The sequence below is a fragment of the Pseudorasbora parva genome, chromosome 1, assembly GCF_024679245.1.
Source record: "Pseudorasbora parva isolate DD20220531a chromosome 1, ASM2467924v1, whole genome shotgun sequence".
Classification (NCBI taxonomy): domain Eukaryota; kingdom Metazoa; phylum Chordata; class Actinopteri; order Cypriniformes; family Gobionidae; genus Pseudorasbora; species Pseudorasbora parva.
The window spans coordinates 33,810,913-33,837,473 of NC_090172.1; the positions used below are offsets into that span (position 1 = coordinate 33,810,913).

The 26,561-nt window shown below is 37.7% G+C and overlaps 3 protein-coding genes across 4 annotated transcripts in view; all 3 read left to right on the plus strand.

Moving 5' to 3' along the window:
* plxdc2b (plexin domain containing 2b) overlaps positions 1–7,360 on the plus strand; it is a 55,095-nt gene extending 47,735 nt beyond the window's left edge. Inside the window, exons 11-14 of the mRNA XM_067438152.1 lie at positions 101–254; positions 2,172–2,210; positions 4,666–4,826; positions 5,568–7,360. Coding sequence (XP_067294253.1) covers positions 101–254; positions 2,172–2,210; positions 4,666–4,826; positions 5,568–5,687 — 474 coding nt within the window. The 3' untranslated portion in view covers positions 5,688–7,360. The remainder of the gene's footprint in view (positions 1–100; positions 255–2,171; positions 2,211–4,665; positions 4,827–5,567) is intronic.
* Positions 7,361–9,196: 1,836 nt separating this feature from the next.
* On the plus strand, positions 9,197–24,628 carry nfx1 (nuclear transcription factor, X-box binding 1). 2 transcript variants are annotated; one of them, XM_067438132.1, is made up of 24 exons: positions 9,197–9,392; positions 9,922–10,845; positions 11,360–11,521; positions 11,959–12,036; positions 12,160–12,265; positions 13,199–13,270; positions 13,360–13,499; positions 13,604–13,703; positions 14,310–14,527; positions 14,816–14,913; positions 15,000–15,030; positions 15,153–15,235; positions 15,320–15,428; positions 15,553–15,672; positions 17,519–17,598; positions 17,724–17,954; positions 18,387–18,460; positions 18,722–18,820; positions 19,158–19,199; positions 19,324–19,419; positions 19,977–20,043; positions 20,140–20,285; positions 20,467–20,571; positions 23,756–24,628. In XM_067438132.1, exons 1-24 carry the CDS (start codon positions 9,371–9,373, stop codon positions 23,829–23,831), a joined length of 3,279 nt encoding a protein of 1,092 aa, XP_067294233.1. In that variant the 5' UTR covers positions 9,197–9,370; the 3' UTR covers positions 23,832–24,628. The 2 variants fall into 2 exon arrangements, with proteins under 2 accessions (XP_067294233.1, XP_067294240.1); XM_067438139.1 differs by lacking the exon at positions 23,756–24,628 and adding an exon at positions 20,921–22,645.
* Positions 24,629–25,279: 651 nt separating this feature from the next.
* The window catches only part of smarcd3b (SWI/SNF related, matrix associated, actin dependent regulator of chromatin, subfamily d, member 3b), a 49,220-nt gene continuing 47,938 nt past the window's right edge, over positions 25,280–26,561 (plus strand). Inside the window, exon 1 of the mRNA XM_067438172.1 lies at positions 25,280–25,520. Coding sequence (XP_067294273.1) covers positions 25,509–25,520 — 12 coding nt within the window. The 5' untranslated portion in view covers positions 25,280–25,508. The remainder of the gene's footprint in view (positions 25,521–26,561) is intronic.

Below are 26,561 nucleotides of genomic sequence, written 5' to 3' on the forward strand. Positions count from 1 at the left end.
GCACAGTCTAACGCACAGACTTACAAAGTATACTTGCATACTCGTACGCGTACACAGCCAGATAGATTTCCAGATAATTTCACCTGTCTTTCATTTGCAGACAAAGGATAGCTCTTGTGACATCATCAGCAATACCAATCTCACTCTACTGACCACTGCGTCAGCTGATAAGATGACTACAAGGAACAGAGGGACTACTGAAGGTCACTCTACTCAAGCCCCATTGCACATGCCGACCAGCATTCCAACAGAAGGTACTGTTATATCTGAATACCACTTTGATGGAAATATGAATCACAAAGCTGATGTTACAATCCTTTGACGACAGGAAACCAACGGGTCGATGATCTAAACCATTAGTTACAAGCGACTGCTCATAGTAAGAATGCAGCATGATAATGTTAAGAGGGCACCAATGGATTCTACATAAATCAATAGACACGGAAAAAGAAAGGCTTATTTGTCCTTTATGAGTCTAGGGAAAATCAATTCCTGGAGAAGAAGCGTTCTGTGTTGGAGAACATTTAAAAAGTAGCTGAAGGGGTTTGTTCATAAATGGTGTTCAATAGATAATCATGATGTTCATTCTCCTCCAGCGGCACACAAGAATCTCTCTTTAAATAAGCTCTGTCACTTACAATAAAGATACAGTGAAAAAAGACCCTCATCCATATACCAGTTTACTGTTATATAACCTTGACAGCTGTGTGCGGTGTAATGTGTGCTTTCTGTTTTTCTTTGTGATAGGCACAAACACATAATCAGACAGTAAACAGCACAGCATAAATTATCATTCTCATCTGTGAATTATGAATACACTTATAAATATTTAAAATGTGAAGTTTATGTACAGCTATTGATCCTCTACAAGTCAATATAAAAAATATATTTGCCCCCCTTCTAGCACCGAGCAGTTCACCTGTCAATGTAACACTTATCCAAGTATGCCCGGGGACAAGTATTTTATCTGTTTACTGAAAGCAGAAATACTGTGTGTTGCCAATGAGAAAATATTTTAGGTTTAATGCACATTTATGAGGAGCTGGAGTTTATGAGGGCCAGTGAGATTTCACTGTGGGTGGAGCTATAGGAAGCTGTACATAAAAAGATGATGTTGGTATTTGATGTCTTAAATGAAAAGCAGGCTAGTGAATATGAATATTTGCTCTCTTCGCACAAGTCAGTGGCCCTGCCGTTCTTTGTTTTTACAGGCAGCGAAAGATCTGGCTATAAAGATTACATTAGTCCCAGGGTTGCCAGGAGTTCACTGAAAGCAATGAAACAATCTGTTCATCATTAACAGTTTCTCAGAAGGCACAATAAGCAGCGAATTATGAGGTTATTGAAAAGGGTATATAACTCTTGTTTAGACACTCTATTCTTCATCCTTCATAAATTGCTGAATGTTATTTCATTAACTGCCCGCTTACGTTATTATGCTGAGAGAAAGCTAAGAGAGCTATATTAAATAATCAAGAAAATTCATGCTGCACCTAGAGTACATTTACTATAAAACTGTCAAGTCACACAAGTTTGGAACGACATGAGGTTGAGTAAATGATGGCCAACTAAATGTAATTGACTTGCCTTTAAAGTTGAATCAGTGGTGTTAAAGAATATTTTTGCCCCGAATCATGTCTATGCATTTATGTTAACAGCATAAATCACATTTTAGGTTAACATTTTTTATCAATTTGTCTATTAGAATTATCTAGAATAAACATTCTTCTCTCGCCCCATCTCTGATCCTGATCCGTGTGTGAAGTATTGCAGTAAATCAGGTGAAGCATGTATGTGAAAGAAAATTCTTTGATGTATGATGTAAATGAAAAGCTTTATATCTTGCTATAATGCCTCTGGCTACAGCGGATACTACAGCATTTTCAGGTCCCTCAATATCAGCAGTATTTGTGTATTTGTGCAGTATCAGGCAGAATCTTTTCAGATCACCAGAAAGTGTATTCAAAAATCATGGAGTGGATTGCTCATTTTAATCACAAATTTGCTTTCCAACCACAAACATATTCTCCAGTCTCTTTGAAATGATCCTCACACACGTGTGACCCATTTACAATTGTTTATTAGATGTAAGTTTGTTGATGTAAAATGAGCTTTATTTTTGTTCTAATTTTTTCTCTCCCTTCTGACTCCTTTCTCATCTATTTTTATAGATGACACCAAGATCGCGCTACATCTCAAAGACAATGGAGGTAAGATCTTATCGTTGCTGCACTGTATGTGGTTTCAAAGTGCGTCTGTGAACTACACAGCAACACGCTGCATCACTCTGATCTCACTTCTCTGACAAATAACATCCATATTTCCTGCTCATGTACAAATAAGGTCATGGTCTGTGTGTGCATGTGTGTGTGTGTGCCTGTGTGTGCGGTTCAGGTAAACCCTACGTTATGGGAACAAAATGTCCCCACATTCTTTTGGTCCCCATGAGGAAAACATCATGGTTAACAACATGATTCTGTTTTTGTTTTTTTAATATAAAACTGCATTAAGATTTCTGTGATTTTTAGGTTTAGGGGATAGAATATACAGTTAGTACAGTATAAAATCATTATGTCAATGGAATATGCGCATAAAACATGAAAATCCAGCATATATGTGCTTTTTCTCACTCTCTCACTCATCCTCACTCCTTTTCATCTCTCCCCTTCTGTATTTCCAGAATTCTGTTAGTATTATCCAGGTCATGTGTTTTTAATTTGGACCAAGCTCAATATTTCTTTACTAGTCGGAAACGGCAGTCAGGGCTTCAACATTTCATCGGTAAAGCAGAAAACAGCACATGCTGCCAATGAAAACATGTAGCCAGGAGAAAGCACTGTCTAACCTAACGCAGAATAATATGAATGTTGTAATTCCTGAAAAAGATTTGCATTATTAATAGACCATTCAAGATACATACTGAACACATTCAAGACACATACCAGAAATAGCTCCGGAGCTAAATGTATAGAATTAAAATAGCATTCACTTTCATGCTAAAAATATACTATATAATTATATAATAAAATCTTTATGCTAAAAATCCCACTTGCCACTCAAGAACAGCACTGTCTCTTGGCAATATATGAAGAGCCTCTCTAAATTGCATCCTTTTGTGAATGGAGGGGCGCTAATCTTACCATCTCTTTACACTGAAATGAAGGTGAATCGGGAATATTTTCTTAGGGGGGGATTTGGAGCTTGGGATCTGTGCCAATTAAACTATTCAAGCCAAGGCTTTGCTTTTAAAACTTAATTTTAACAAAATGTCTCCATTAGCGCTGCCGGCACTAAAGGAAAATGTCTCAATGTGATTTAGATCCACTGAAGTCTAAAATGGTTTAAGGTAAAGAGTGATGACTCACAAGCGGCAAAACATTTGAGGGACCCACAAGTGTCGCAGTTTTCTGTATTTTCTTTAAGAATGACAGTCATCAAGCCAGGCTGTTTTTGGCTGCCAAGCTTCAGTCCCCCTTTTATTGAAAATAAATTACTTCCTGTGCCTAAGTGGGCATGAGCACTTTTGGCTGTAATGAATAACAACAGCAACCTTGCCTCATTATTAGTTCTTCCATTAAAGGTCTGTCAATCATTATGGTACATTTTGGCTTAAAGAACTGTATAATACACTTTACAGTTGGCTCTTTTTTCTTTTCTTTTTCTTTTTTTTTTTATAGAGAAAATTTTTACTTTTTTCAGTCACTCATTTATCAGACATTTCTGGGCCTAAGGAAATTTGTTCACATATTGACATAACAGATACAGACAGAGCCAAAGCATTACATATAAATTATTAGAATACTAATTTTTGAGTGAGAAACAGCAATGAAAAATAAAGTATAACAATGTAGCATAAAGGTATTGACAGAAAAGAAGAGCAATGACACTCAGTCAAGATACAGTATGTGCAGAGATGTTTTCACTGAGTCACAGATATATTAAATAAAAAAGATAAAGGGGAGTTGGAAGATATTTCGAAAAATGTCTTCTTTTTTTGTCCATAAAAGTCCTAAGGGTCCAAAACGGACAATTAAAATATTCATCAACATATCTTCTTTTGTAGGTTTCATGTAACCTAATTTAGTTAGGTTCATCAGGTTTATCTGCTTATACTAAATATTTTATATTTGAATAAAACAAGTTCATTTAGTTCATTTTTAGTTATAGACATACAGTTTATATGACGTACATTTAGATAAAGCGGATCCAACTGTCATCTGAACATATAACCGACGCTGTAAGAAAAAGAATGAAGTTAGTAGTCTCAAAGACACAGAGTCTGCTCAGCAGGTTTTTATAGGGGCCTGGCTGTGGTACAAAAACACAAGAACTGCAGACCACAGTAAATCTTTCTCACTGGGGCCGGCTGGAAATGTCCATAATACAAAATTAAGATTTACAGCTTTTTCTCTCTTCCATCATTAATCTTTTTATCTGCATGTCGGACAGATACACAAGCCACAGAAACCCAAAGACGCAAACAAGCATAAATTAGTTAGACAGTGCTCTCTTCTGTTCAAAAGAAGTACTACAAGATTCAACCTTTTACAGGTTTTTGAGGATGAGATTGGCCTAAACACTTGATTCATTCTCACTAAGAATGGATTCTGACAATATGAGTGAACTAAAATGGATGATAAATGCTGTACAATGTGTTTTTTCCAGCTGCCGCAGCAAAAAGCACAGCAGAGAACAGCACTCACCCTCTGCACATGGGGCTAATTCTTGGGATGCTCCTGCTTCTGCTCGTGATGGTGGCCGTCGTCCTTGTGACAGTTTATGTGTACCACCACCCAAGCTCTGCTGCAGGAATCTTCTTCATTGAGGTGAGAGTGTGTAGGTTTTAGTCAAAGAAATAGTTCACCTAATAAAGAAGTTTTTTTTTTTTCATGGAACACAAACAGTGAATCTGTGAATCAGTGAAAAAGTGTTCTGGTCTTTATTTTCCATGGACTTGCAATTAATTGGTACCAAAGCTTTCAAGCTCTAAAAAAGGTTGCAAAAAGGCATAGTGAACACATTGGATTTGTGAAAAAACAAACAGTATTTCATAAGTGAACAAACTCGCTTATGAAATTCACAGTATTTCTGTGAATCGAATCAACTTAATCACTAAAAACCCTGTTGAAAAATCCAGCATAAACCAGCATGTTGATCCAGGCTGGTTTATGCTGGTTAGAGCTGGTATAGTGCTAGTCTAACCAGGAACCAAAACATGCCTTATGATGCTGATGATTATGGTTTTTAATTTTTAATTAAAAAAAATGTAAAGGCTTCAGTCCTTATTACTTAGTTTAAAAAATGTATTGCTTGCTTTGCAAAGGCAGGAAAGTCTGGAAAGGTCTGGAATGACATGAGCAAATAATGACATTTAGTGTTTACTATTACTTATTAAAGGCACAAAGGGATTCAGAGATTTACTATAAAGTCAGGCATGTTTGTTGGCTTTAAAACAATGTATGCAAATGTTAATACATGTAAAACTATCTAGAATATGTATGTATTGACTTTGATGGGGAATGCATTTAAAAAAATAAAACTTTTATCAATATCAAATACATTTACAGAGACGTCCCAGCCGGTGGCCAGCGATGAAATTTCGTCGAGGTTCTGGTCATCCAGCATATGCAGAGGTAGAGCCTATGGGTCAAGAAAAAGAAGGCTTTATTGAATCAGAGCAGTGCTGAGATTTGACCTTTGACATCTTAAGTCACACACAGCCCAGCAACTTTTTTTGATGTCTAGCAAATCCACACATCTAAAATCATAAAGCTCCACCAGCCCCGTGAACACTGAGGAAACTGAAAACAGTGAGGGTGCGGTGTTTGAATGGAAGCGGCATCCACAAAAACAAATGCTTGGATCCAGCTTTTAACACTCAAAACAAAACAATCTACATTCAGAGGAAGCTTCTGCTCGGTTCCTGTCGTGACGTGGGGAGCAGCTCTGAAAAAACCTTGATTGTACTGAATGAGGTTTTGACCTTTCACCCTCGAAATCACCATTGAACTGAAGGCAGTTACGTTTATTTCTCTGATTTGATGTGCCTCTCTGAGAGATATTTCTTGTCATGACATTTTCAGAACTGCACATTCATTATACACACCTTTATATATCTTCAAATGGGTTTTGTAGGGTTTTTAGGTTTGTTTTCCAAATATTTTTGTCATATTCGCTTATGATTTTCTCTCATTGATTTGAACTGAATTTTTGGAGTATGCTGGATGACTTCAGTTATAGATACTGTCTCTTCCTCTTGTTTGGATACAATTAGAAAATGTTCTGTGAACAAATGTGTCGACAGTATTGATTAACATTTTTCATCCATATTCCAACCATTTAGGACATTTTGCACATATCCACTTAACGCACATATATTGCTTTTTTTTGTTTAATTTTTCCTCGACTTATGTTACTAATGCATATTTACAAGACGTACGCTTGTGAGATTGCCTGCGTGTGCATCTTTGTTTCAATATTGTTGTTGTTTTTGTCATAATATTCTGGTACACAATGATCCCTTACACACATCATAGTTGAAATTAAGGATTTGGACTGATTTGCATTTGAAAGGTAAGACAGGGGGTATCTACTGACAGCTGTCAGTCCGTAGCTCGACAGAGACATTTGTTATGTTGTTATATAATATTTGATATAGAGCTCTCTTAATGCTGTCAATGTCATCTCAACGATTAGAAGCAGTGGAATTGAGAACTGCAATAATGAATTCATTTTGACTTCAAGAATGTGATTTATTACTTATTACAGCCCATTACTACCTTGGGCCCAATTACTTATTACAATATTACAGCCCATTACAACCTTGTATTATGAACATTAAGTCGTTTGCATTATGTTCTGTAATAATGGAGATTTTGCTTTTGAAGGTTTACAATGTTTATCCTTATAAAACTAAATGAATTGTTGCACATGATATTACCTTTAAAAATGTATCCTAAAGACATTTAGAGTATTGTGACCAAAGAACTGTCATTACACACACAGAATATAAAGAAAACAATTGGAAAATATTTCCCCTAATACTGTGCAACTTGGTGAGATGGATAGTAGTAGAGATTTTTGTCTTCTGTTTGATCATTTCATTTTCAGCAAACCTATGCATTGGGACAGTTCCTGAAAGTTTATTTTCTTTTTTTATGTCTGTTAGGCGTTTTTTAATAATGCATGCAAGGGATATATATTTGTCTCTTTTTTTTATCCTCATAACAGGGTGGCTCACCAAAAATCAAGGTCTAAATTCTATTTTTATCAACTTTCTTCACTGGAAGACCTGATTATTTTCTGCAGATTTAACGTGTGTGTGTGTGTGTGTGTGTGTGTGTGTGTGTGTGTGTGTGTGTGTGTGATCTGGTAATCCCTACGTTATGGGGACAAAATGTCCCCACAAAGATGGCAATATCCGAAATTCTTGTCCTTGTGGGGACATTTTTAGGTCCCCATGAGGAAAACATCCTATAAATTACACAGAAGGAGTTTTTTTGAGAAAGTAAAAATGCAAAATGTTTCCTGTGATGGGTAGGTTTAGGAACAGGGGTAGTGTAAGGGGATAGGATGTACAGTTTGTACATTATGAAATCCATTACGCCTATGGAAAGTCCCCATAAAACATGGAAACACGACTGTGTGTGTGTGTGTGTGTGTGTGTGTGTGTGTGTGTGTGACATTGAATCTGAATGTATATGAGTGCACACTAAATGTGAGGTCTGTAGTGGATGTTTATTTTGTTAAATAACCTCAAACAAAATTTGTTGAACGAGATCAGTTTTCTGTTCAGCAGTGATGTCTGCTATCAGAATTCGAGGAAACGTATTAGTGACCTGCATTTTTTTAAAAACATAATCGTCATGTTGTGCCACACATTGAGAGACAGTGAAATACACAATGCTGTAATCTGTGTACTCTTGTGTTACTACTGTCAATTTGATTACATAATAAACTTTGATTAAATAATAAAGTTGTTTAAACGGACATAGCCTCATGCATCTGGTCGTCAAATGATTTAGTCTACTCTCCATTCCTGATTCTGTTTCAAATCTTTCCCCACCAGCACTTTTTAAAATCATTTTCATAAAATGTTCATGGCCCCTTGAATATTTTGTTGTATAAATATCGGAACATGTAGGCCTAATACATCAAATGAAAGAACTGAGACTCTTCTATTTAAAAAAAAAAAAAAAAAGTATAGAAAAAAAGAGAGAAAATTTTGATATTTTTTAAAAACTACAATACGCATTAGCAATACTTTATCGCTTGGTAGTCAGTCGCTGCCAAGATCTGCTTGGATACAAACATTCTTTCAAATATCTTGTGTTCAGCAGAACAAAAGACGTTTTTACAGGTTTGGAACAACTTGAGGGTGAGTAATGATGACAGAATTTTCATTTGTGGGTGAAAATCCCTTTAAACAGGGTTTAGACTCGTGGATTTGAGACGTTGACATAGAAAGTGTAAATGTTTAATTGCTCAAAAAAAAAAAAAAAGAGGAAGAAAGAAAGTGTTATTTGAATTGCAAAACCATTTGATAAAGTAAAGGTTCCAGGTACCAATGTCATTGTGTAAATTCTCTGTTTACAATCAGCAGTGATTAGCTACTTTATTCCACTATCGAAAGGGTCATATAACAGGAGGGTAAAATACCAAAAATGAAAATAGCCTACTGTCATAATTTATTCACCAAACTTCTTTCAAACCAGTTTGAATTTATTTCTACTGCTGTACACAAAAGAATACATTATTTTATTTTTGGAATAACTATTCTTTTAGGCTACCGTAGGGCTATTTATCCGAGTTCATGCTTTTCGGAACTATTTTATTTTTATTTTTTATATGCATTTATAATGAGAAAAATACTGAATGCAACATGGTCTAATCTGTCTAACTAATCTTATTGTTTCTGAAAAAGATGTTTTGTTCTTATTTTTATTTTATTTTTGTAATGTTACAATAGGCTACATATAACTAGGAGTGAAAAACATATTTTTTTACCTCACGCGAGTCATAGGGTGCGTCTCAATCAGCTCCCTAGTTCGGTTGTCAGGGCACTGATCAGGGAGTCAGCCCCTCAGCCCATTGATTTATGTCCTGATCAGTGCCCTGACTAGTGAATTAGGGAGCTGATTGAGACGCAGGGATAGGGTCATGGCTGTGACGCTGCCGTCACGTGTCGCTCTGTTAGCGAATTCTGTTCTCTGATTGGACGAGCATTTTCAGCACAACCTAGCACTAACTCAGTCTGTGTAGTTCATAATATATTCACGAACAGTTTCTATTTTTATTCTTCTCAGTGTAATCATCATATACTCAGCAGTTCTGAGGAAATCTCGTCTAAACTGTCTTGCGTCCCGGCTGAATGGCTGAAGCCTCCGTTACAGGTAATACGTGGTTATTATGGCTTCTCGCCCCAACGGCTAACGTTAGCTGTAGTGAAGTGTGTGTGTTCACGATTGTTGTGACGGTGAACTCATCCTTTGATCTCAGCAATATCTATCAGTATTTGAGAAAATAAAATAATGAAATGATTTGTAACATTTGTAACGTGATTTGTTTCACAGTTTAGACTGAGAATAATTTACCAGTCATCGTCACGTCACGTCCACAAGGAAGAAGTGGAAGGAAGTTGGTTAACAAGTTAAAAGCACGAAAGCGTGTCAGTAAAATTATGAATCATATTTCTGTCTGGTCGATACTCGACAGATCTTCTAACAGTACAGAGAAAAGCAGTTGACGTACATTATTTGCCATGTGATGTTACAACATATTGGAAAAACGCTGTGTCAGTATCAGAGTGTACATAATGTCCAGTGCCTACAAAGCATCCAGTCATGGCTATATAGATAATGCTATAGCAATAAAGTCAAAGGGCAGAATATAAACCTGTCAACCATTTGTCTTCACTTTTAGACACATCAAAGTTGAATCCAGAGTCTGCTGAGTTTGTACCGCAAGCTAAACCCAAGCAGCCCTACTCTAGGAGAAGTTACAGGCAACAGGACCACAGTCAGGACTGGAGGGCTCATCATGTTCGGCCTCATCATCACTTTAGGCAGTTTAGTGCGACTGATCACGGTCAAAATGAGTTTGAAAACCCTGCCAACAATACATTACCCACTCCTGACTTTGCCATCAGAGAAGGCTTAAGAGGTAGAGGCAGAGGAGGAAGACAAAGAGGAGGGCGAGTAGACTGTAGGCGCAGCAATGATCGTCACCCTCAGAGTGAGAGATGGACAAAACCTGGAAGTGATAGCGACTGCTCAGGAAGGGACAGTGGAGCTGGTGGTCCTAAGCAACCCAACATGCCTACGTTTAACAGATCGACAGAAGGGGAGAAGGAAAGAATATCCGTGGAAGAAGATGTAAGTAAGTCTTATCGAGACAGCCGACGGAAAAAGCCCAATAAAGCGAGAGCTGAAAGATTGATAAAGGAGCCTCTGCCCAGGAATAAAGAGGAGAACCAAGAAAACCAGGCTTCTGGAGAAGAACCAAAGCCTGTAGCAGATGTACATCCAAAGCCTGAGCAGAGGAACCATAAGGGATGGAGAGGTGGAGACCGCCGCATACAGCCCAGTTCCCAGGGGAAAGGATTGATCCCTAACCATGGGATTGAGGGTAACTGGAGAGAAAGAGAAGTTCAGATCAGAGAGGAGGGCAGGAGAGGTGCAGATGATGACAGTGGAAGACGTGAGGAGTTCAACAGGAACAGAGAAGGTGCGAGAGGGAAACGGCCACTACTGCAGAATCCAGGGCCGAAGAGAGGTGGAGGTCCTGAGCGAAGAACAGGACTGGTTAAATGCATGGAGCCTCCCAAAAGCAAAGAGACACAGACAGGTGATGTGCTTTAGGTCAGAATGTAAACACATATACGAGTGCTTGTTTTGTTGTTGCACTTTTACAAATGATTGTCAGTTACTGTACAGCCTTTTTGTAAATACTTGGTGCGATTAATTAACGGACAAATTCGCTGATTTTTAACCATCTTTGTATTGTTTCAAAGTCTGTATTATATGTCAATTGCTAATGTAGACTCCTCCTTAATGTTACCTGTTGTTAAATCTACCCGTTTATTTAAAGCAAAACATGTATCATCTGGCAGATTTTTGACAAAGATTTATGCATTTTGGCATTTAGATGGACAGCAGGGTGATGCCCAGTCCATTATGGATGTTCAAGTTTACCTACCTTTCTGGCAAAAGGGAATGCAACAGCACTTTTTTTCTAATTTAGCACCATGAATGACCTCTTTACTAATGGGCAGATTTCTGTATGTCTATGTCTGTGTCTCTCTTAATGACAAGTTTTTAACATCTTCAACACTTGTGTTTATATATATATATTTAAATAGGTTGTCTAATTGAGCAGCTAACAGAGGAAAAGTACGAGTGTATGGTCTGTTGTGAAGTTATTCGGGTCATGGCTCCGGTTTGGAATTGTCAGAGCTGTTTCCATGTATTCCACCTAAACTGCATCAAGAAGTGGGCTCGATCACCTGCATCTCAAGCTGATGGTACGTTGACCACCTCTCACCTTTGATAGAGGACATTACCAAAGACTGTATAAATCCCATTATAAGAGTCCCGCTTGGGACTGCATATGTGCATTGGCAGGACCAACCTAAAATATCTGCTTTTTTAAGGCTATTTGATTGTAAGAAGCAACATTTATGAGACTATTTATGTTAGATTTGGTTTATTTGAAATATGTGATTTTGGTGAGCAATTATTAAGATTTCAGTATTTCCCCATTTAATGTAGGCATGCAGATGTTGCCGCCAAGTGAACTGACTTTCCTTGAAAGGGACTTTAACAGTAATTATACTGCCAGACTGCTGTGTGATTTCAGAAAAAAACTAATGCCAAATAAAGTGGGCTAAACCTCATCAGTGTCTGTTATACTACAATAACCATAGTTTAATAACACATTTAAATGGTTGAATATTTACAGATGGCACTGAAGGTTGGCGTTGTCCTGCATGCCAGCATGTGGCACTGAAAGCCCCAAATGTGTATACCTGTTTCTGTGGTAAGATTATTTTGTGTTCTGCACCTCACATGTGTTTTGTCTGAATCTTTGGAATTTGTGAAATTGTAATGTGGCTTTTTTTTATGGATAATGCTGTGAAATTGAAATTTATTTAATGAACAGGAAAGGTGACCAATCCTGAGTTTCAGCGCACTGAAATCCCTCATAGCTGTGGAGATATGTGTGGGAAAAAGAGGAGTGGAGCGGAATGCAATCACCCCTGTAACATGTAAGAGCCCAGCTGCACAAAACCATGTCAATCGGAAAAATAGACTAGTGGTTTGTTTTTGAACATCAAAAGTGTCATGGTAAAATCCTGCTAAAAGTGCACATTTTTAGTTCATAATTGACATACATAAATCGGAATCCATCATGCTATTGGGAGTTTTGTGTGAGGGTGAAAATGTTCCCTGCACAGATTTCTTTTGGTCACACAAAAGTGCTGCATTGACTTTTGTGTTAGTGGTAATTTATTATTTTTTTCTATTATTGACATTGAACAGTGGACCTCTTTTTGCCTGCGTATATTTGCTGACATTTCACTAATGTGACCACAACTTATGGATGCACTGTTTAAATTTCATCACCATCTTGCAACTGGCCACCGCTCACACCTCCCTTTTAAAGCATGTAGAGAAGCTATGGTGGCTGACACAGGACAAAAGTGTCGTGGTTGGGCACAGCAGAGGGTAGCTAGAGCTCTGTTAAGCAGTTTGTCCATTAAGGGCATGGGTGGGGAATGTTGATCCAGAAGGGCCACTCTCTTGCAAAGTTTTGCTCCAAACCTGAAAAAAAACACTCACCTGCTTGTAACTTTAGTAATCCTGAATACCATGATTAGCTTTAGGTGTGTTTGATTAGGGTTGGGGCTAAACTGCAAGAGAGCGGCCCTTCTGGATCAACGTTTCCCACCCCTGATTTAGAGCTATCCTTTATGAGGGCATCCTCATTTCAGTTCCAAAGATGAACGAAAGTCTTACAGGGTTGAAAGGACAATACATTTTCATTTTGGGGTGAACTAGCCCTTTATGAGTGATTACTCAACTAGTCATAAATTATATGCACTTCTGTAATTTTGTTTATATTTATGATAAGTGAAATGACATTGGTCAATCCAGTGTTCACATTCTTGCATGATAAGACTTTCTCTTGCACTTTGTAGCTTGTGCCATCCTGGGCCCTGCCCACAATGCCCAGCTTTTATCACCAAGTCCTGCGTTTGTGGGAGAATGAGGTACTATTAACTATTTCTAATTAACTCTACATGCAATAATTTACCCAGATTTATAGGGGCAGAACAACAGTGTTTTCTTGTGTGCACAGTAAGCAGGTGCGTTGCAGTCAGGCAGGACCTTTGCTTTGTGAAGACGTCTGTGGGTCTCTTCTGAACTGCTCAGAGCATTCCTGTGCCCAGGTGTGCCACTCAGGGCTATGCCAACCCTGTCGACTTCGTGTCCAGCAAGGTAAGTAAAGTAGTCCTTTGTGTCATTCAATTGGTGTCAGAGTCTATTCAGTCATCTAATTGTATATGTTGTAATTTTCTAGCAATGTCTTTGTACACTTTTAGCCTGCTTTTGTGGTGTGGTGTTCAGGGAGGTGGCATGTGGAACTGATCTTGAGAATTTTGATGGATCAGGATATTTTTCCTGTTGCAAGCCCTGTGGAAAGTACGTACTAACGTTTAAATCTCCTCGCTTGTCAATGTATGAAATTATAATTTTACTAGTTTTCTATATGCAGAGCCTTGATATCAAACTTTTTATTTTTAATTAAAGGCACAATATGTAAGATTAAAATATCCAAAAACCACTAGAACAATGTTATATATTTTGTTGACTTGTGAACTTAAATTATCCCAAATGTTTTCAAAAATGTTTAAATCCAGAGAAACAAGCAATTTGTAACAGGACACGGATCAGACACGGACAGAGTTATAACAACGTTCAACACACTCAAATGTATCTAATATTATAAACAGCGCTGTGTTACCCCACATACACATGACAGGAGGAGCGGAAGCAGTCATCTGCAGCATAATAAAAGCTCAGAGAAATCAAGGTCATCATCAAGCTACACCCTTGTTTTGAATAAGTGACCTATAGTGGTGAAAAATTACATATTGTGACTTTAATAATGTGTTCATTAATTATTTTTGGCCTATTTGACCTTTTCATTTTGGTTATTTTAAGACATTTGGATTTGTTAATTGTGCATGTGCATACATTTTCAGTAAATGTAAATGTGAACTCTCATCTCTCAATATGTTGCTCTAGGATGCTAGACTGCCAGTCTCATCGCTGTCAGCAGCCATGCCACCCTGGGCAGTGCCAGCCATGTGCACTCAGCCCCAAGCTGGTACGCAGTTGTTCGTGTGGACAGACTCCACTCTCTAAGCTTCTAGAGCTCGGATACCCAGAGAGAAAAACTTGTACTGACCCCATCCCCTCCTGTGGCAAGACCTGCAACAAGCCTCTGCCATGTGGAGACGATGGTATGAGCCTAATTGTTTTGTACATAAACATCAGGAACAAGTTTGTTGTTAAAAAATAATAATTCTGATCTCAGTCAATCATTAAAACAAAATCATCAAAGCCTATTTTGTATGGAATATATCTGTTTATTATAAATTATCTATTATTATCTATTTTTATTAATGTGCCCTCGTAATCTAACCCTCACAAAAATGTCTCTTCTCTGATGATGTGCACCAATAATTCCTCCCCTCCAGCAAAACTGAAAAATGTGTATGTGTCTTTTGAATTTGTCTGCTCTGCTGTAGATTCTGTCCACTTGTGTGAAAAGCTCTGCCATGAGGACAGCTGTGGGCCATGCTCTTTGACATCATCTATTAAATGCAGATGTGGCAGTAATAGCAAGGTTGGACAGCTATCATACAGCTGCACAAAAGTAAGGGAAGTTTTGAGAACTGCAAATGTAATTCTTAGTCCATTTTGTGTTCATAGGAAGTTCCTTGTGCAGCGATTCAGACTGAAGGTAAGGCTTTGGGTGATTGTGGGATGACAGGGTGGTAAATAATGTAACTAACACTTTATGTAACCCATTATATGTACTATTTCACAGTAGCAGTTTTAATGCTAATGTACTGTCCTCTACAGAGGACATGGTGTTTACCTGTGAGAAACGCTGCATCAAGAAGCGCTCTTGCGGAAGGCACAAGTGTGGAGAGTTGTGTTGTGTGGTAAGTCTTTTATATTTTCATGAAAGTTTTATCTAAGTGCAATAATCACATGAGTGTTTAATAAACATTGTTTCTCTTGATTAGGATATGGAGCATAAGTGCTCAATGATTTGTGGCTATAAGCTTAATTGTGGTCTACACAGATGTCAGGACCTTTGTCACCGTGGCAACTGCCAGCCTTGTTGGCAAACCAGTAAGCTTTACCACCAGAAATGTCCATGTATTGAATCTTTTTTTAAAGAGCCTAGGCTTCAAGAACACATTTGTGTATGTTCATCCCTTTTCTTCATATCAACATTGTGTGTGTTTATTTTAAGGTTTTGACGAGTTGGCTTGCTACTGTGGGGAGACTGTGCTCTTCCCGCCCATCCCTTGTGGAACCAGACCTCCTGAATGTAAAAACTTGTGTACCCGGAGTCATGATTGTGATCACCCAGGTACTCCTGTCTGTTGAGACAATCACAGATTTATACACACTTATATGGTTGACTATGAAAGTTGGCAGTCTGTATGTTCCTACCCTTGACATTTTTTTAGTTCAGATACAATTATAAACATTGAAACATAATAAAGTACAAGATGAACTGAATCGTAAACTAGAATTACACTACTATTGCATAAGGCTGCATTTTTTGCTTAAAAATACTCTGTAAAATATTTGTACAACATTAAATAACAGTGTTCAGTATATTGTAATATACTTTATAATGCAATTTATTCCTGTGATGGCAACGTTAGCATCATTACTCTAGTCTTTAGTGTCACATGATCCTTCAGAAATCATTCTAATTTGCTGATTTGAAACCATGATATATTTTGTTAGGATTCTTTGATAAATAGAAAGATCAAAAAGACAAAAAAACGTTTTGTAACAATACAAAAGACTTTACTGTCAACTTAGAGATAGTTCACCCAAATCTTTTTTTTGACGTTTATCTGCTTACCCCCAGGGCATCCAAGATATAAGTGACATTGTTTATTCAGTAGAGCACAAATTAAGGTTTTTAATTCCACTGTTGCAGTCTGTTAGTTGTATAATGCATGTGAGTGGTAACAAAATCTATTTAGAGTAAAAGCAAAAGCAAAAAAAAACATTAAAAAAACATGCACATACAAATCCAAATTAAACCCTGCTTCATGAGATAATGTGTGACACAGTGGTGTTTTAAGACACTAACTGATTGGTTTGTATGAAAACCTCAACAGTATTTATGTATTTATTTCTTTTTACCTCTTATACACCACTATGTCCAACATCCTTGAGCATGCAATCACTTCCGGTGTGTGAGGTCTGTACCTATTCTGCCGTAGTTTGTGGATATATTAATTTGTGTTCTACTTAAAAAAATAGTCACCTATACCTTGGATGCCCTGGGGGTAAGCAGATAAACAAAATTTCATTTTTGGGTGAACTATCCCTTTAATGCTTCCTTGCATAATGAAAGCATTATTTTCCTTACAATAGGAACACAACCTCTATATACGCAATAAATATATTTGCTTCTTAGTGTTCCCTGAGTATTCTCTGTCTAGCGCACGACTGCACAAGCTGCAATGGAAGAAGTGCATGCCTGTGCTTGTATTTTCGGTTAAGCTGCGTTGGTTTGACATTGTAGTAAATAGAATCAGAATCAAAATGTATTAGCCTTTTTACCCTTAAGGGATGTGACGGTGAGAACATTTTCCCTCACATTCACATTACAGTGCTTATGCAGCCGTGCGCAGTTTTCTTTTGGTTTGCCAATTCGGCGGCGGGTTGCTTGAATTGTGGGTTCATTAGCCTATTTTTTTAAATGAAAAACATAACAACAACAACAAAACAGTACTCAACACTCAGTAATAACACTTGCTTAAATGGGCGCTGATACATGTCGCTTTGAAGCCAAATCTTCCGCGATCATCTTGTCATTTAGTTCCTCTCTCTCGTGATGAATGAAATCTGGCTTCTGCTGTGTTTGTGCTGCAAATCTCGTTCGGCTCACACAGACACACGTTCAGTTTTTAATTGTAGTTGATCTGTTCTCTAACTGAACAAAATTATTTTTACTACTGTAATATATCAAAACTGGGACATAACAGACCTGTGTGTTGTGTATCACCACTAATGCAGTGGTAGTTCTCAGCATATAAGCCCATCTCCAGATTCCTGCTTTTATATGAGCGATTAATATGTTCATCTTCCTCCCTCGGAAGCTTTGAATATTCGATTACTACTGAAGCTTCAAAGTTCAAAATTTGTAAAGGTTGTGTAGCTGATAGTTTTGTTTATATGATTCCCCATAGTGTTCCATGCATGCCATAATGAGGAGAGATGTCCTCCCTGTACCTACCTCACTAAAAAGTGGTGTATGGGTAATCATGAGGTAAAAATGTTTATAAAAAACTTTTTTAAAGTTTTTTTACTCATAGTTTCAAATGCAATAAATATCCCATCAAATCCTTTTTGATTCAATATTCAAATCATCTGCATTTTCACATTTCTCCCTAGCAAAGGAGTAATATCCCATGCCACCTGCAGGACATCTCATGTGGTTTAGTGTGTGATAAGCTCTTACCCTGCGCTTCTCATCGGTGTAAGAGGATATGCCACCGTGGAGAATGCCAGGCAGAGGGAGAGTGTAAGCAGCCATGCACTCATCCTAAACCTGGCTGTGGACACCCCTGTGCTGCTCCCTGCCATCCGGGAATCCCCTGCCCACCCAATATCTGCAGTGCCAAGGTACAACCTTTCCCTATTCCTGCATCTACTCAGTTGGTTATCAATAGAACATGTAGTCATTGGTCAAATGGTCAAAAACAGCTTTGTTTCCTGAGCTGTAGCCTAATGTGATTCCCTGATTCCTCAGCTTGCAGGGTACTTGTGGTCTGGCACATGCTCACAGACAAACTTTATAGGTTATGTATAGTATTGGGATAAAGCAGTAAATTATGGATTTTCACATGTATTAAAGTTGTTGTTATTGCTGTCACAGTTAATCTGTAGAATAAACATGTAGGACACAGATCAGAAAGGCAGAATATCTCATTCTCTTAGCACAAGCTCAGCTGTATATTTGATTTTTGTAAACACTTTCATTTTCTGTAAGCATTTATTCTTTACCAAAAACTGGTGAGCCTTACATTTTACTCATTTCTTATTTTCAATCTGTAGGTGGCACTGCAGTGTGACTGTGGCCGCAAGAAAGAGACCATCCCCTGTGCTGATGCAGCCAGTTCCTACCAAAGGTAACAAATGGCACGCTATCATAGACATTCAGTGTAGTAGTGATACTGACTGAAGTTAGTTAAGCTTTATGTTGATAATTTGGCTGAATCACCAGCAGGTTCTTTTCTTTACCCCCACTGAACACTAATTGTTGTGGAGTCACAGCAAACTGATACATATAAAATAAAGGATATACGTTTGCAAATTATAATGCTGTTAGTAATGTCAAACATTCTTATAGATCAGAGATCAAACACAATTTTCACCTCCATATCCTGCAGATATGCAGCTATTGCCGTGGCCAGTAAGCTGTCGGATATGCAGCTGGGAGAGTCTGTTGACATTGGACAGCTCACAAAGAAGGAGCAGAAAAAGGCCAGGTACACTCACAAATTAAAGCTTGCACAACTGCTTGTTTTTATCAGTTGTTCAGAAGAGTAGCCTGTGGGTCAATGCTTGCCTTGTGTAAATGACATCATTAGTGATCTCTGCTGTTTCTGACAAGTTCAAAGTTCCATTGAAGGAGAGTAGGGAACATGACACTTACCAAGCACAAAATGCAAGTAAAAATTGATTTTGGTGATTAAATATATTTACAGTGGCTGAAAACTTTATAAGGAACTCCATCGTAATAACTTTTACCTTCAATGCTCTAAGTATGCGTTGTAATATGCTTCCGTTGTGGAGTAACATTTTTATGTGGATGCTCTTATTCAGATTGGAGTGTGATCAAGAGTGCGCTACACTGGAGAGGAACAGGTGAACGGAAGATGGCAAAGGCTGATTTTATTTACACGTCATTTCCCTATATTTGTGCCTGTTTATATTACTAGATGTGTCTATGCTGGTGTGCTGGTTTTGATGTTTTCTGTTTTGCCCCTAGACGGCTGGCTGAGGCCCTGCAGATTGATGAGTCAGTGGATCCCTTCAACAAGTCAACGGCTTCCAAATTTACAGACTCTCTCAAAGAGGATGCAAGGTGGTTCAAATTCTAAAAAAGTGCAAGAATTCATCAACAGCACATAAATCTATGGCATGGCAGTAAAATGCAATTTCGGTGCAGTTTTATTTCAGTAAAAGGGTTGGTGCCTTCATTAGCCCCTTTCACACTGCACGTCGGACCCGCAATATTCCCGGGTTGCAAATTCCCTTCTGTGTGAAAGCACCCACGTCCCAGAATTGATTACCGAATTGAACCCGGACCGGGGACCTAGTAACATTGCGGGATTCGACCCGGGATCGAAACAACCCGTCGCATTATCCGTGTATTTGCCGGAATCACAGTGTGAAAGGGGCTATTGTGATGTCACAATGAAGGCACAAACCATTTTACTGAAATACTTCTGTTGCATTTTTGAAAGAAACTGTGCACTATAGCGTTGGCAGTTGAGTTTGGGTTCTTGCACACATTTGTTTTGACAGTTTAAAGAAAAACTGACGTGTAAAATAAACACACAAATGCTAAATATTTAGTCTACTATAGAGCCAGGTGAAGGCCTGAACACTCACACTTAGGATTTTTTTTTTTTAATACAGGAAAGATTTCAAGTTTGTCAGTGAAGTTGAGGAAGAGATTAAACATTTAGTTGATCTGGCTAATAAGGTAAGATGTAGACTAATAATCACACCATAAATTGTTATTTTAAAATCGACTATCCAGACACAATTTTTCTGAGCTCTGTAATTGTTTTTTCCTCAGGGTAAACAATCTAAAAGGAGTCACTGTTTCCCACCTATGAAGCGTGAACACCGGAGAATTATCCATGAGCTAGCTGAGGCATATGGTGTGGAAAGCGTCAGCTATGATAGCGAACCCAAGCGCAATGTAGTGGTCACTGCGATCAGGTCAGCAAAAGCTGTGAAAATTTTGGTTAGGCTTTCACCTATAGTATTGAAAAGTACTCTTTTGGTTAGCAAAAAAGCAAACTTAACAAGTACATTTTTAAGGACGTGTCTCAGGTAAGCATATGCCCTGTCAGTAGCATTGGGTACTCTTGAACATGATTTTTTTATATGTTGTTTTCAGGGGGAAATCAGCATGTCCTAACACTAGTCTGGCTGCTTTGATTGAACGGGAAACTGTTACCAGAGCCCCTCCTCCTATTGCCCACATCAAACAACACAACAGCAAGTACGTTCACACACATCTCACCACCACACTACTGTTCAAAAGTTTGGCATTTGTAAGATTTATGTTTTTGAAAGTGGTCACTTATGTTCATCAAGGCTGCATTTATTTATCCGAAAATACAGTTGAAATAGTAATACTGTAAATTATTATAATTTAAAATATTTAAAATAATAAGATAAAAAAATTGAATATAATATTTTAAAATGTAATCTAGTTATTGAAATGTATTCATGGTCCTTTAAAGTCATTCTAATATGCTGATTTAATGCTCAAGAAACGTTTCTAATCGAAATTTAAAAAGTGATACTGCCTAATATTTTTTGTTGAAACATGATATTTTCTTTTTCAGAATCTGTGATGAATAGAAAGTTCAAAACAACAGAATTTATTTTAAATATAAATTGTTTGTAACATTATAATGTCTTTTCTTGCCCATGTAATGCATCCTTGTTGTAAAAGAATAAAAAAATTAACAAAAATCTTACTCGCTCCAAACATTTGAATGGTAGTGTATATGATTAATCATTTACACCTGATAATCGTAAATTATCAGTATGATTATTAACATGAGCTGCTGCTACTGATAAATCAACATTAGGGATGCTCATATTGACTGTTTAACTGTTAAACGATAGTAAGAAATTTGACCGATGGCTTACCGATGGATGGATTTTGGCTTAAATTGTTGCAGCCATTAAAATAATTTGTTTTTGTTTTTAATGTAAAGTAGTTATATTTTGTTTCGTTTCTTTGTTAAGTTAATTTAGAAAAATGTTTAGAGCAATTTTTTGTTTGTTAAAGTTTTTAAAAAAATTAAGTGACGACCAAGCGAACAGTGGCCGACAGTGAGTTAACCATGTTTAATCAATTTAGCCTCTCAAATCAAGTCTTGACTTGTCTTGCCTATAATCAAATCCACAGATATAAAACACTTCAAGCATCATGATGTTAGTTAATTTAGCCTACTATTACCACCACAGTAAAAGGCATTTTTGACGAGCTGAGGCAGGCTGATAGAGCTCGCAACGGCGCTCGCAAACGAAACGAGCTAAGCAATCTAAACAAGTGAAGAAAATGTGTCTTATACCTTACACCTCCAAAAAAATGAATAGCAAATCAGATCTTCAATTCCCGCGGTATAGATTTAACGGAGTTCACAGCAACGAAAGCAAAAGATTCCAGCTGTATTTTATTCAACAGCTCATTTCAAATTCAAAGACCGCAATATGAGAGAGCGACCTAAGCACTGGTAAGATAATTTATTAATTTTTATTGAAGATGATTGTGTTTTTGAGCATCTAAGACTTATTTTAAGTTTAATTTACGGCCATTTGCGTTGGCTTGCTTTACTCACTTGCGGCGATCCGTGTTGCAGTAGCACCGTCATATCTATCTGACCACAACATATAGCCCATAACACACACTCATTTATTTACTCTCGTTTATTTTTTAACCATTTGCCAGGAGTAAAATTTACACATGGTTTAAACAACCAGACACATTTACACTTGTCCAGTTTTGTCTGAAATGCTTTCAGACACCTTCTAAATTGGTTTGTTCGAGTAATCTGAATTAAATACGTCTCAAAAGAATCTCGGATGGCATTTAGGCCTAACTCCTGGTCATTTCGCAATCAGATAGATACCTGGTCAGAGAAAACAAATGAAGGAACCAGTTGTAAAAAAGGCCATAACTCTAGCAGCTGCTGAAGAAACGCGCGCTGCTGGCACGGACTCTATCGCAGCGTCCCAATTCGCCTACTTATACTACGTCCTAAAAGTATGTACTCTTTTTGTGAAGAAAAAGTATATACTTTTGAGTGTGTAGCAGAAAAGTAGGCAAGCTTCAGGACATACTACTTCGCCATCTTTAACGGACTCTGTCGCTTAGTTACGTGCATCCCATCACTGTTTAACTACCTTGTAAGGCATCGTCAGATTCGTCACAATTCAAATCCTCCACATTCAGTTTAATCTCCTACCATATCGGAGAGAAATGTAGCCGCACGTTGATCTGTCATTTGTGGGTTTTTAATGCAGAGACTCTCCTCATGTGTTTGCAATTTAAATATAATGATGCATTTAAAAGTTAATGGCCAAACGTGTCATTATAAAAGTTCACAATGCTGCTGCAGGTAAAATATAATTTGGACATTATTGTATAAATATAAATTAAAAAATAAAAAGTATAAATATTGAAATATTGATAGTTGGTCACTCAAACCCCTTTTTCTAAACTTCTCTACTTAACCGTCGGACTCGCACATCCGTCATGTTTGTAGTTTTTTAACGCTTTTTATCCTCGTTTGTAGTTCTAATCGAATCTTTGTCCAAATCGCAATGGGTTGTGGGCAATATCAGCCGTTAGAGTGCACATCAATCCATACTTCGAATTCGGACCGGAAATAGTAAACCATCCGGGAATCTTTGGAATACTCTTTTCAACATACTACGATTTGGGACATACTAATTCTATTTTCGAATACTATTTAGTATGGATAGTATGCGAATTGGGACGCAGGGTATAACCCTGTGCCAGCCATGTCTTGACAGTCGCATAAGTTATATGTGGTCTCGTGTTGTTTCCACCAGCGCAGCACATCTCATTGTTTATTTTAAATAATAAAATAAATATAAAACGAAGAAGAAGCCTAAAAAAGGTCTCAAGCCCGGCCTGTGTTTAGGCATGATGTGAAAATTGGCCCGAAGCCTGGCCCTAGGGGTGTAAAAAAGTCGGGTCCCGGTGGGCTCAGGCATAAATGCAGGGCTCTATTGTGTTCTAGGTTCTGTTGTTGAGCTGTTCTGTATGTTCTGCTGTTTGCACAATAAAATAAACACGCGAAAAAAGTATTTTTAACGGGTCACAGACACTCGTCAATTGTATTTTTATGTAATGCCAATTCAATATTATAATCTTATATATTATAATATCTTATATATTATATCAATATTATAATCAGTTAACAGTTAATAATCAATTAATGAGCATCGGTTATCGGTCAGGAAAATTAACCGAAGTGAACATCCCTAATCAACATACATAATATTTATTTGTATGGCCTGGACAGATGTTTTTTTTGGTTTTTTTTTGCAATTCATTTTGTTGATTTAATGTAATGTGAACAGTTTTGTTGTGTGTAAAGTCTATCATAACTAATAAAGTTATTAATTCACATTTGTTTCAGGGCTGAAAATAGTAACGCTTGGATGAAACCATTCAAAGAGGAGGCCACAATTGATTATTTCGATGTGCAGGATTGATATGAAATTTTGAAGAGTCAATGTAATAATCACAAAATAAAATTGTCCAAAGTCCATAGACTTCTTTTCACAATAGCATCACAGTTCTGAACACAAAGACAATGCGAATCTTCATATGTTATTTGCTACATGTTTGTTTGGTTTACCAAAGAGCAAACATATTCAAGTTAAAATAATGTGGTTTCTGTGCACTTCCTAAGTTAAAAACATGTTAAAATACTGGATGTATTTGCAGTTTTGAGGGTAACTCATTACAAGTAATCCAAGTTACGTAATCAGATTTTTTTTTTTATTGTTATGTAAGAGTGTTGAACTTTTCCTGCATCCTATTCCTCTGCGGTCCAGAATGGCAGCACAGCTGAAATGTTTGTTTGAGCTGTGAATTTGCTTTTCAAATTCATTTAACTTTTTGTGTGAATGGGCCTTCACATTTGCTTTTTGTTTTATTATAACAAACATGTTGATGTAGCCCAGATGAGAAAAAGTAACGCAAAGGTAACCTAAAGCATTACTCACCATAAAAAGTAACTAGCAATTAGCTACTTTTTTAGGGAACACAATTTTGTAATGCATTACTTTTTAAAAGTAACTTTCCCCAACTCAGTATTTGTATTTTGGACGTGAGACTTTGACATAATTAGTGAACATTGACGACTGATAGACAGCTAAGTGTCAGGAGTTACTCAGTGAATGTTAATGGAGCAAAGTTGGATATCAGCATCATCAGGAAGATTGTTGGTAGGTGAAGAAGGTGTAATTACTGCATCTCAGCTGCAATAAATCCTTCTGAAAGCACACATTTCTGCTGTTTATGTGACTTAAGTGTGAGATATATTGACATTATAAGGTGCTGGAAGACTCGTTGAATGTGTAGGCCTATAGCAGGACAAAAAGAAGGGCTGCTGCAAATTAGAATCTTAAACGGTTAAATCAGTGAAATATGCTAATACACCCAGAGATGGTCCATCATTTATTTACTTGCCATCATGTCATTCCAACAATAAACTTTTTCTTCGGCGGAACATAAAAGCTTTTCTGAACGATTCTGGGGTTCCGAAAATTAATTCCCTGCCAAATTATTCCAATAAGTAGCCTACATTATGAGAGAATTTTCATTTTGAGTTACAGTTAATCAATTTTAATAACTCTTGTCGTCATACGATTCTCTTATTTTGAGAAGAACCAGCTTTTGGGTTCTGTGAGAAGCGGTCTTGAACATTTGTTTAATACTGCATCTTTTCACTCTCATCTTGTGCAGCGATTTGGCGGACTTTTCATATGCATGTTGCTTATTATTAGGCCTATTCGACAAAGTTCCGACTGTATTCTGTCCTCCCGTGAGAGTGACTGACCGTAACGGCGCGCAGGGAGAGGCGTGCAATTTGACGACGCTCCCTCTAAAAGCCCGAGTTTTATTCGAAGCCGCGGTGGACAAGGACGCGCCTGCGCTTCAGAGCTCATCGTCTCTGGCTGCATCCCCTCCTCCCTCCGCTGCCTCTCTCTCACTCTCTCTCTACACTGACTGTCCAGTTACTCCAGCACTGAGCAACAGGGACTGTGTTTGCTTCTGCTTTAAGATATAAAGAACTTCATCTCCGTCGCTTCGGACACACATCCGCTTCTTTATCTGTCGCCCGCTGCCCTTTAGCGACCAACCGGCCACAGTAACCATCTGCCATGGAGAGGAAGGTAGGGAATTTACAGCAACACCATAAGAATGTCATCTGCTCTATTAAGCACTTATAAAACAACATTGTTTAGTATCTGCGGTCTCTTGCCGTCCTGATGGTGTATAATCCGCCCATCTCATCACAGGCAGTCAGATTAGTGCGCATGGGAGTTTTCCGACTGGATCTAGTTTATTTGGCTATGTAAAAAGCAGATAGAGACTATGAAGCCAGACAGTACACGCGAACTGGTCCCGAATGCGAGCACACACACACTGGTGCACGTGTTAATCCTGTCTTCTCCATCACTGGACTTCAGTACGGATGGAGGGTCCTTCATGTTTTTAATGCTGAGTGAGGAGTTCAAAGCAGCCCTTAAGGCTGTAGTGGAGATGTTATGAGACATCGGATGCCCCCTGTACACTGTAACAAGCCTAATTATCTCCGCTTCAGTTGCAAGGTTTGAAAGTGTTACTAGCAACATAAAGATGCCTTACCTCAAGTTTTCTCTGTAAAGTTTCCTGCGGTGATGAGAAACCAAAATGTGAGGGACTTTAAAATATGATTTTCAGGCCTGAAAAAGTCACGGAGATGAATTTATTGAACATAACAAACATTTTCTAGTAATATAAACGGCTCTATGATGTCTCTTTGTGTAGTAGGCTAGTCAATTAATTATTTGGTGAAAAAAAAGTGTTTAGCGCTGGTTACAATGTAATTAGTACATTGTGTTTCAGTATTAGCCTTTATTATATTATGCTCCTACACAGATTTGAGTCTCTGAATCCTAATATTTATAAATTCACCTCATGCAGTTATATAATTATACAGTTACATGTCCACATTAACCAAAGTGATAACAGTAACACTTTGCCAAAAGATATGAACACTATGCTATACAGTATATTTAAATTGTGCATAATGTGTGATGACACCCATATGGACTTGGAACCCAATGGTTTCTCCCATTGTTTCTCCCAGTGACCTTTTCTTGTGGTCCTATACATGCACATACCACACAGGATAAATTAGGTGTGAGACTAGGATCCCTGTACATCTCAAA

Bases quoted from the DNA above. Each gene is read 5' to 3' on its own strand.
- nfx1 (XM_067438132.1), top strand. From the start codon at position 9,371: ATGGCTGAAGCCTCCGTTACAG. The intron at 10,846-11,359 runs GTGATGTGCTTT...ATATTTAAATAG, and splicing joins AAGCAAAGAGACACAGACAG to GTTGTCTAATTGAGCAGCTA. The intron at 18,461-18,721 runs GTAACAAATGGC...CATATCCTGCAG, and splicing joins GCAGCCAGTTCCTACCAAAG to ATATGCAGCTATTGCCGTGG.